General features: G+C 36.2%; 1 protein-coding gene across 4 annotated transcripts in view; it reads right to left on the bottom strand.

Annotated features, from left to right (window-relative positions):
• Positions 1-3,062: 3,062 nt before the first annotated feature.
• Positions 3,063-11,177, bottom strand: part of LOC135201802 (troponin C, isotype gamma-like) — a 64,792-nt gene continuing 56,677 nt past the window's right edge. Inside the window, exons 2-6 of one of the 4 annotated variants that reach the window (XM_064231066.1) lie at positions 10,828-10,855; positions 7,161-7,304; positions 5,954-6,073; positions 5,261-5,392; positions 3,063-3,722 (exon numbers count right to left, since the gene is read on the bottom strand). In XM_064231066.1, coding sequence (XP_064087136.1) covers positions 3,697-3,722; positions 5,261-5,392; positions 5,954-6,073; positions 7,161-7,304; positions 10,828-10,855 — 450 coding nt within the window. In that variant the 3' untranslated portion in view covers positions 3,063-3,696. Of the gene's footprint in view, positions 4,260-5,260; positions 5,393-5,953; positions 6,074-7,160; positions 7,305-10,827; positions 10,856-11,177 lie in introns of all 4 variants that reach the window. The other 3 variants (XM_064231065.1, XM_064231069.1, XM_064231068.1) reach the window with 3 other exon arrangements.

Here is an 11,177-nt window from a genome sequence, read left to right as displayed (position 1 = left end):
TTTTTACACCAACCTCTCTCTCTCTCTCTCTCTCTCTCTCTCTCTCTCTCTCTCTCTCTCTCTCTCTCTCTCTCTCAACCCCGACGAGATAATCTCCAACTCCTGAGAGATGGGGACCAAAGGACTCTCTCTCTCTCTCTCTCTCTCTCTCTCTCTCTCTCCCTCTCTCTCTCTCTCTCTATCTCTCTCTCAACCCCGACGAGATAATCTCCAAACTCCTGAGGGATGGGACCAAAGGACTATCTCTCTCTCTCTCTCTCTCTCTCTCTCTCTCTCTCTCTCTCTCTCTCTCTCTCAACCTCGACGAGATAATCTCCAACTCCTGAGAGATGGGACCAGAGGGTAAACTCTCTCTCTCTCTCTCTCTCTCTCTCTCTCTCTCTCTCTCTCTCTCTCTCTCTCTCTCTCTCCCTGGTATTGGCATTGTCAGTAACCTTTTCTGTCCTTTTTTTCCACAGAACTAATTTCAGAAAATAAAACTAACATTCCATTCCAACATTTTATTGGCAGATCTTCAGTAAAGTAAATTTATGATCAATAACAACAGAGTTACAAAATCATGTAAAATAGGAATAATGTAAAGAGAAAGGAAACATAATGTAAATCATCAAAATATTACTTTGAAATAGGGTGTTTATTTGACAGGGTGAAGTAGCTGGTGATCACGCCTTATTGATGCAGTTGGTAACTATGTATAGTATATATATACGTATATAAATATATATATATATATATATATATATATATATATATATATATATATATATATATATTATTTACCGAATCCCCAGATTTTCTCGATATTGTTTCCTGTTCTGGCTTTAAATTTTGGATTTCCTTTGGATAAATTTGTCCTTAAATTGTGTGTGTATTTTGTTATATATATATATATATATATATATAATATATATATATATATATATATATATATATATATATTATTACCGAATCCCCAGATTTTCTCGATATTGTTTCCTGTTCTGGCTTTCAATTTTGGATTTCCTTTGGATAAATTTGTCCTTAAATTGTGTGCTTTTTGTTGTGACGATATCTTTGGCACTGAACTAGTGTTTACCTATTTTTTGGGGGTGTCGGGGTTTGGCGTGTGGTGGGTGGAGAGGGGGGGGGGGGGTGGGGGGGGGGGGTTGTGCGTGTTGTATAGGTGGCGGTGGTGGTCATAATCCTGACAATCTGTATGATCACTTGTTTAATACCTACGTCTCCACATAAATACTCTCTTAATTTTAAATTATTTTCACATAATAAGTTTTCAAACTTTGGGTGAGAATTTGTTCATATTGGTGCTTTCGAATTTCCAGTTGAGTTTCTTGCTTTCTAAAGGTGAGAATTAGACGTTGAAATGTTGTTGCTGCTTGGATGTATGATTTCAGTATCCTGTCATTTGTAATCATTCATAAAATTCTTTCTTAATAGACTCTTCTGGTCATGACATCTAGTTTTCATCCACGGACTCTCATTTTGAATATGTTATTCTGATTGCTGTCCTGAAAGTTTTGAAATGAATTGTTTTTTTTTTTTTAAATGGTTAAGGACTATTTTTTTTTTTTTGTATCAGGATAATGATTCGTTATTTCTGCTGATTTATCTCGACCCTCTATGCGTGCGTAGTTCTTATTACTCTTGTATTTTTACACCAACCTACCTCTCTCTCTCTCTCTCTCTCTCTCTCTCTCTCTCTCTCTCTCTCTCTCTCTCTCTCTCTCTCTCTCTCAACCCCGACGAGATAATCTCCAACTCCTGAGAGATGGGGACCAAAGGACTCTCTCTCTCTTTCTCTCTCTCTCTCTCTCTATCTCTCTCTCAACCCCGACGAGATAATCTCCAACTCCTGAGAGATGGGGACCAAAGGACTCTCTCTCTCTCTCTCTCTCTCTCTCTCTCTCTCTCTCTCTCTCTCTCTCTCTCTCTCTCAGCCCCGACGAGATAATCTCCAGCTCCTGAGAGATGGGACCAGCGGGTAAACTCACTCTCTCTCTCTCTCTCTCTCAACCCCGACGAGATACTCTCCAATTTGTGATAGATGGGACCAAAGGTCTCTCTCTCTCTCTCTCTCTCTCTCTCTCTCTCTCTCTCTCTCTCTCTCTCTCCCTGGTATTGGCATTGTCAGTAACCTTTTCTGTCCTTTTTTTCCACAGAACTAATTTCAGAAAATAAAACTAACATTCCATTCCAACATTTTATTGGCAGATCTTCAGTAAAGTAAATTTATGATCAATAACAACAGAGTTACAAAATCATGTAAAATAGGAATAATGTAAAGAGAAAGGAAACATAATGTAAATCATCAAAATATTACTTTGAAATAGGGTGTTTATTTGACAGGGTGAAGTAGCTGGTGTTCACGCCTTATTGATGCAGTTGGTAACTATGTATATGTATATATATACACACACACATATATATATATATATATATATATATATATATATGCTATATATATATATATATATATATATTTTTTATTTAAAAAAAAATTTATTATATAAATATATATATATAGAGATATATTATGTAAGCATAAAGATATGTTTTATCCATATATGCAATATGTATGAAACATATGTAAGTATACACATACATATATGCAACTAGCTTGAAACATGTAAGAATGTATATATGCATCATGTATAAACCGTGTAAGTATACACATAACATATGTGTAAAATGTATGTAACATGTATAAGCATACTTAGAAATATAATATTTTTGCATTTCATTGACCCAGGTCATTTTGTCATATTTACTCTTCCTTCGTCTTTTATGGGGATGATGTGTTTTATTCTTAGGGTCACCCTTTCATTCTTAAATGTCAAATCACACATAAATCATACACACCTAGATGATGTATGCCCCCCGGAAAGTGAATTGTTATGTATATGTAAGTACTTTGATATGGTTCGTAAATGACAAATATGTTGCAGTTTTTAAAGGTTATCTGTGATGCGTTATCTGAATTTATTTTACGGATGTTGGTAGTTGTGATGTTGACCTCATATTTGCATTTGTGTGTTTATTTAACGCAAAGGGGTTTGCAATTATTATTTGAATTATACATAGAAATGGTAACATATGATAGCAATGAAAAGGAAAAAAAGAAAAAAGAAAAAATGTACGACTGAATAAATCTATGAATGGAGTCATGACAAAACTTATCAAGTTAATGTTAACCTAAGTGTTAAAACGTGAAATGGCCGAGGTGCAATTTTCTCCGTTCTGACCACCCAAGATTTGCACCCAAAATTTTGTCTTTTGAGAGATCATTATTCTGTGGCTTTTGCAAGCATAGATAAGTTGGAAAATAAAACATAATTAGAGTATAAGACACTTCACGAATATCCATGGCAGAGTTTCCACCGGAAACACCACCTCTCTCTCTTTCTCTCTCTCCAACGTGGCGGATAGCTTGGCAATGGTTCTTGGTAGTCTCTTGGCGTGTCTGGTCTCCTGACACGAGAAGCCTGTGGATGCGGGGATTTCCTTGAAGTTCTGGTCGCAGCTGTAGCTCTCAGACTGTTTATTGTTTTTCTCGGCCTCTCCTTAAAGTCGTGAACAGTGTAGGTAAGGAAAATACTCGGGGGGAGGGCGTGGCGGGGACGGGATGCTTAAAATATTTTAGGCAGCAGATTTCTAAATGTGGGCGGAGGGGTTTTTTGGGGAGGAACTACGTTTGTTTACTTAACCGGTCATCATCTCCATGAACTCTGCGAATGAAAACGGGAGTCGTGATGGCAGGATGGACTGAGGTAAACCTGCTAGACACTGATATGCACACGACGAACAGACTATGTATACTTAGGAGAGCGTAACAACTCTGAGGAGACGTTAGACACACACAGAAGCTACTCAGAAGTGGTTTGATGTTTGGTCGGTTGCTTTGATGGTTGATGGATGGTGTCACTTTCAATAACGACCGTCCCATAGCTGAGATGAATCTTTTGAGATGTTTATTTTCATTTAATTGTGGTTAGTATGTCACGAACGTTAGAGCACTTTTGGTGAAAAACGTTTTAAAAATAAAAAAGCTTCGAGAGAGATCGTGGAAGGACAGTCTCTCACAGAGTCCAGTGAGCAAACAAAGATCAGAAGGAAACAAAGAAATAAAAAAGGAAGTAATGAGGAGGTGGAGGAGGAGGAGGAGGAAAAGGAGGAGGAAAGAAAAGAAAAAGCTGACGGAAAATAGGAATAAAAGGAAGGAATTTTTAATGAAGAATTTTAGCCCGCCATCATCGTCATGAACTCTGAAAGGAACAGGAAAATCAGAGCATAGGCCTAGAGTAGAAGCAATGTTAGACTTAAACGAATAAAGTTTCCCTATCTAGGCTGAGAGAGGTCTTCTGTGACATAGACAACACGATTGTCTGTTGAACTTTTTAATGTTTTAGGAACTTCGAAGAAAATTATTGGTTTGTTAAATGAACACCACTTGATGCCTGTTCATAGTCAGTTCTTTTAGAGAGAGAGATAGAGTTGACACTGAAACTCGTGACAAGTATCATTAGTGGATTAGAGCGATGTTGTTACACTGAAGATGACAATGTCATATATCTTACAACAATAAGTAACATCGAATTTTCAGAAGGAAACTAATCCAGTAAGATAACATATAATGATAACCGCTAACTCTGCTGAATAATGATATGCTCTTCATAAAAGGAAGCTAGGTTACTATTTTCTTCTCTCCAGAAAAACTGTAATATTTATATATTTGTGCACTGAAGGTATTTCTAAACATCGTATGAGAAATTTTAGATGGTTTTAGAAGCAGTAGTAGGCAGAAAACTGGGAGGGAACCAAGTATTTTATATATGGCATGAATAGTATACTCTTACAGTAATAAGAGGTAATTTCTTTAAAAAGAGCAAAGTTGAGGCCATATTGTCATATATTAAAAATGCGTCAGGCCTATACATTGAATTTTAGGTCGTTCAGAAGCAGGCAGAGGCAGAGAACTGGCTGTAAAGTATATTTTAGACGAAATATTCTTAAGAATAAAAACCATAGTTGAGGGCCCTAATTTGATATGTGAAACATTCAAGCATGTCAATTAAAAATAGAATGTGTCATCAACCTTATGCATTCACAAGAATTTTAAAAAGAACAAAGTTGAAGGACTTAGTATCGTAAATGAAATATTCTGGCCTATAAAGTGAAAATTGTATTAATTTATTAACCATTAAGCTTTTGAATCCTCAAGAATCAAGGGGAAAGGAGAAGAAAAGTAAATTGATAACCAGCTTACCATCGAAGTCGAGAGTGCCGGAGCCGTCTTCGTCGACCTCCTCTATGATGCCGTCCAAGTCAGCCTCGGTTAGCTTGTTGTCCAGCTCCTTCAGGATCTCTCGAAGGACGCTCGTCGTGATGTAGCCGTCGCCTGTACACATGACAAGAATAAAGGCGGTTGAGGTGTGGGTCGGAAAATCGCCATCTTTTTTTATTTATTTTTTTTAAGGTTTAAAGCAGTTTGAATGGTATGGAACAGTTTCCTTTGAAATTACAGGAATGGAAGAAGCATTATATATATATATATATATATATATATATATATATATATATATATATATATATGTGTGTGTGTGTGTGTGTGTGTGTGTGTGTGTGTGTGTGTGTGTGTGTGTGTGTGTGTACAAGGATTCAATTTGCTTTTTTCTGAAGTGATACCGAACGGGAATTATAACTGATAAATGATAGCCTCCTGACCAATCATCACTGATAGTTATTGTCGGTGGTTCGAGTCCATCAGGTTGCAATAATTCCATTTCGGTATTATTTCCGAGGTAGCGCGAATTGGATATTCGTGTATAAAATATGTCACGGTGAAGTGATGAAATTTCAGAATTACTCGTGGACTGTATAAAATCATCGTATATGAATTTGCAGGATGGTATGTTCTGTTTTCTACTTACACCGTTATTCCAGCTCGTCTGCCACTTACCCTTTTTGTCGTAAATACGGAAGGCTTCTTTCAGTTCTGCTTTTAAGGACTCTTCGTCCTCTTCAATCAGGAACTTCGCCGCCAAGGCGCAAAACTCTTCGAATTCCAGCTCGCCAGATCCTGGAACCAGTAGGGGGGGAGTTAGAGTGGTGGAAAGTTACTTGCAATTAAATATGCAGATGGAGGAAGTTCTAGCATTGGGAAGTTACTGACTGCAATCTGCAGAATTTGGAAGTTTTAGCATTTCAGAGTTCTTGTCCTCTAAATTCCCTTGACTAGGTAGTATTAACTTGAGGAAGTTCTGGATGATAAAGTTTTCCCAAAGATTACATATACTTGAAAATTAACTGGGAACATTTTGTGTAAATGTCGACTTTTCAGTTACAAGAAAGAGCAGGCAAGTGAAATTGAGTCGACAAAAAAGATGAATAAAAAAAAACTTTCCTCTGTCAATGAAAATCAAAACCAAAATGTCAACAGAAGAAGAAAGTCATCATTTTGACAAAAGCATAGAAAATATTTTAATGGATGATGTCATCAGAATTTTACATGGCAGAGCATTACTGTTGAAGCTCTTGTCTGAAAACGCCTTATCTATCTGGTGTTCTTTATTTATAGTTCATTTATCAGTGATTATTTCAGTCAACTATATTTATCAATACTGTTTGTCATATATTTATTGATAGGAAATTTTGTCATTTTGTCACATATTTGACCGAGCGTCAGTCATCCGTGTTTATCAACACAGTCGTATATTTATTAATAGTGAAATTTTGTCATTTACTTGACTTACCGTCAGTCATCCATGTGTATCAACACTGTTGTATATTTATATATAATGAAACCACTTATTTGGCTACCGTCGGTCATCCGTCTCCATCAATACTCGTATATTTATTTACAATGAAATTTTGTCACTTATTTGACCATCAGTCATCTGTGTCACCAGTCACTTATTTGACTTTCCATCAGTCATCTGTGTCATTAGTCACTTATTTGACTTACCATCAGTTGCTTGTGTTATCAGTCACTTATTTGACTTACCATCAGTTGCTTTGTTATCAGTCACTTATTTAACTTACCATCAGACACCATCAGTCATTTGTGTTTGTTATCAGTTTACTTATTTGACTTACCATCAGTCATCTGTGTTGATCAACACTGTCGTATCATTTATTAATACTCAAATTACTGACATTTAACTCACCGTCCTCGTCGACTTCGGAGATGATCTCCTGCAGGTTCTTGTCTGAGACCCTCACGCCCATCATTCTCAGGATGGTGGCGATGGTGCCGGTATTGATGGAGCCCTTCTTCTCGATGTCGAAGGCGTCGAAGGCCTTTCTGAGACCTGCGCGCCACCCACAGGGGGTGGCATCAACATTTTGGTTTGAGTTCTGTTTTTTTTTTTTTTTTTTTTTTTTTTTTTTTTTTCTTTTTTTTAAGTGGGATGGCGATATCATAACAAGATTGGTGGGAATCTAGGTACCGTATCTTGAAACTATGTATATATATATATATATATATATATATTATATATATATATATATACGTATATATATTATATATATATATATATATATATATATATATATATATATATATATTACAAATACAAAATTATGGGATCTCAAGAAATGTATGTATTGGGGGGGTGGGTGGGGTGAGAAAGAGATTTAAATGAGTCTTACTTTAATTCCATCTCGTAATTCTTTGATAAGTGGAAGATTGGTTTAATTACCTATGCTTAATATATAAAAAGAAGGCAAATAGGATATTCCCCTTCAGATAGGCGTAGAAGGATCTCGGAGGAGTTTTAGTAATTCCGTTGGATAATCCTCTGATGAAGCGTCGAGGTATTTATAATATCCTACCCATTTATTGTACGAAAACGACGACTTGTCAAGTAAAGAAAACGGTTCCTGAATTTCTCACCAAATTATCTCTCTTAAAATATATCTCTGAACCTTTCTTTCCTCAATTATTACTTCTTATTGACTGTTGAGAATTTTTTTTTTTTTGTAAGTGGAATAAGCGAAAATTATCTTATGTTTCTTATTCGCTCTACCAAATGGTCTCGCCACCCAACACAAAGCGATAGTGGACCAAAGAAAAGCTCAGAGCTGTTTTAAAAAAAATAAATTCTTAATAATTCTAGGAAATGTCATGGAATAGTGAATATTTCTTTTATTATTATTAAACTGATACTGAGATATTTTATAAGGCCGTGGGACATATTTAGACATTTTCATGCATATTACAGATTACTTCAGAGGGATCTAAAAACTTCAAATTTACTGAATAGTTGTGACAGAAAAAATTGAATTATTTTAAAGGAAATGAAAACGTTCAGAAGGTCTTTGGAGCTTAGTCAGAGCACAGTGAATTTTTTGAGAAGTTCTTTGTTCGCGAACAAGGATATTCATGATTTTTTCCCCTTTTAAATCCCGAAAAAGATATTTGATGCGCGGGGGGGGGGGGGGGGGGGGGGGGGGGTGTTGTTTGGGAGGTCATTACTGCGAGGCGCAAACCTCGTTTCAGCAAATTGTGACGCGGAGGAATTTTAGTAAATGAAAGTTAATTACATTGTAATTATCGTGGACTGCGAACATGACGGAATTGTGCCCTGAAAGCGTGTACAAAGCCACCGAGAATCTGTCACCAGTACACAGGAATCGTAGAACTTTGAGACAATTACTTTTTAAGGGTCATGTGGCTTCACAACTGCCATTATCGCTAGATTTCAAGTAAATACTTGAAAGGATTTAGAGATGGGAAGCTCTTTGAGGATAACAGTTACGAGCCTTTAGTGGCCACAAGAATAGCAAATAAATCAGTTCCCCTTATTCCATCTCTGTTCTCACTCTGCGGGACAGGTGGCTCTGTTCCATTCCACCAAAGTTTGGAACTTAGTCCCAGAAGGGACATGTCAATGAGATAAAAGTTCTGGAAGCGTTCGAAGAGAACCTAACGCTGTGGCAGCCATGAAAACTGTTAGAAGTGCTGAAGGCTTATAAGGAAATATTTTTATTTTATGGTTTGTATTTTATATATTAAATATGCCATCATCCCTGCCCTATTAAAAGTGCTTAAGGCTTACGAGGCAATATATTTCTTTTATGGTTTGTATTTTATATGTTGAATAAATATGCCACCATACCTGCCCTGTTAAAAGTGCTGAAGGCTTATAAGGAAATATTTCTCGTATGGTTTGTATTTTGTATTTTAAATATGCCACCATACCTGCCCTGTTAAAAGTGTTTAAGGCAATATATTTCTTTTATGGTGTGTATTTTATATATTAAATAAATAAATATGCTAAAAGTGCTTAAGGCTTACAAGGCAATATTTTTCTTTTTGTGGTTTGTATTTTGTATATCAAATATGCCACCATACCTGCTCTGTTAAGAGTGCTTAAGGCTTACAAGAAAATATTTTTCTCTTATGGTTTATATTTTGAATTTTAAATATGCACCAGACCTGCTCTGTTAAAAGTGCTTAAGGCTTACGAGGCAATATATTTCTTTTATGGTTTTTATTTTATATATTAAATATGCCACCATACCTGCCCTGTTAGAATTGCTTAAGGCTTACAAGGCAATATTTTTCTTTTATGGTTTGTATTTTATATATTAAATATATAAATATGCCACTATACCTGCCCTGTTGAAAGTGCTTAAGGCTTACAAGGCAATATATTTCTTTTATGGTTTGTATTTTATATATTAAAAATATGCCACCATTCCTGCCCTATCGCTGGAATGAGTGAGTACTCGAGGCTTCATCAAAAGACACCCGTCGGAAAGTTTGCCAAACACAGGTTATGAACTGTGTTATACTGATTGTCCCAATTGTAAGAAGAATCATGTTTAAACCTAAAAGGAAACTTTCTATGCTCTTTGAGACAAATGAACATGATTATTGATTTTGCGCTCTTTGGCAAAGATCAAAGCATTCGTTCATAAAAAAGTCTAACATTTCACTATCACTCATGGGTCGTAAGTGATCTATTGAAAAAAAAAAAACTTCTTTTAGGAAGTGTCATCTACTTTGTAAAAATCATGTCAAGTCCAATATGACGATGCAGAATGCACGGTGTAACAGTTCCCAGATGGAATGGAGGTTTAATATGAAAGCAAACTAAGCTCATAAAAGTATTGTAGTTTGTTCATTGTCGGGAAACTAGAATAGTCCATGTGTCTCTTTGGCATTCATTTCGGAGGCTATTCTAATTTTCCATGATACTTTTTTTAAACAAGTAACTGTACTGTTTTCATCGGCAAAGTGCTGCATTATTTCGCGTAATGTGGAACTGTTGCATCGTGCATTTCTTTTCCCAAGTGAGATTTGAGATAGGACAAGAACCTCGATGATCATCGTACAGGTCATCTTGAAAAGATACACAAGTATTATATGTAATATATATACAAAATTATAACAACATTGTTATTAAGTTACTGCAAAACAAAAAGTAACATAAACAGCAGGCCAGCTACATAAAGCGTTCGCTATGGGTCAGTCATTTTAGTCTCAAAAAAGAAATTGTGGGGGGGAGAACATGCAGTGGTCCTGCAGTAAATGGGCGGGGCAGGTTAAGTTTCAGTGTTACCAGATATAGAAAATTTCCACCGAGCTTCAGTCTTTTATATTCATTGTGATGATCGTAAGGCGTTTGGTAGTCATTTATGGTTGTTATCCCTTATATAACATTTCGGAAAACTTCCAAGAATCTCGAATGACTTTTATCCCTCTTCACATCTCGGAAAACCCACGAGAAAGGGAGGTTTATTTATGAGTTTGTCGTTATCTCTGGGAAATTTATGATGTCTGGTAACGCTGAATTACTTGAGAGGGGAAGTTCTCTCTGTGCATACCCTCGATTTGTGTTTTGTCGAGCTGATCCTGCAATGGAAAATGAGGCTAAGGATCATGTTGATAAGAAACAGTGTGACATTCAGAAAGACTGACTAAGACTAGAAATAATGAATTGATGATGGAAGCGGAGGAGAGGAGGAATGGAATGCGGCAAAACACAATTGACAAATGTTGCACTTTTAGCATCCACTGGAATTCCCGCTCTTTCTCATTTAATTGTCTGTGAGTAGAGTGGGAGTTTATAACTCTCAAACGACATCTCTCCTTTTTTTTTTTTCATATTCATGTGAATTTAAAAGTTCAGTTTATGCACCAGAATCATGTCAGATTTGTGGCCAAGTTAGAGTTG

The sequence above is a fragment of the Macrobrachium nipponense genome, chromosome 28 (assembly GCF_015104395.2).
Source record: "Macrobrachium nipponense isolate FS-2020 chromosome 28, ASM1510439v2, whole genome shotgun sequence".
Classification (NCBI taxonomy): Eukaryota; Metazoa; Arthropoda; class Malacostraca; order Decapoda; family Palaemonidae; genus Macrobrachium; species Macrobrachium nipponense.
Note: the sequence above shows the minus strand (reverse complement) of the source record. Positions and strands in the feature narration are given on the sequence as shown.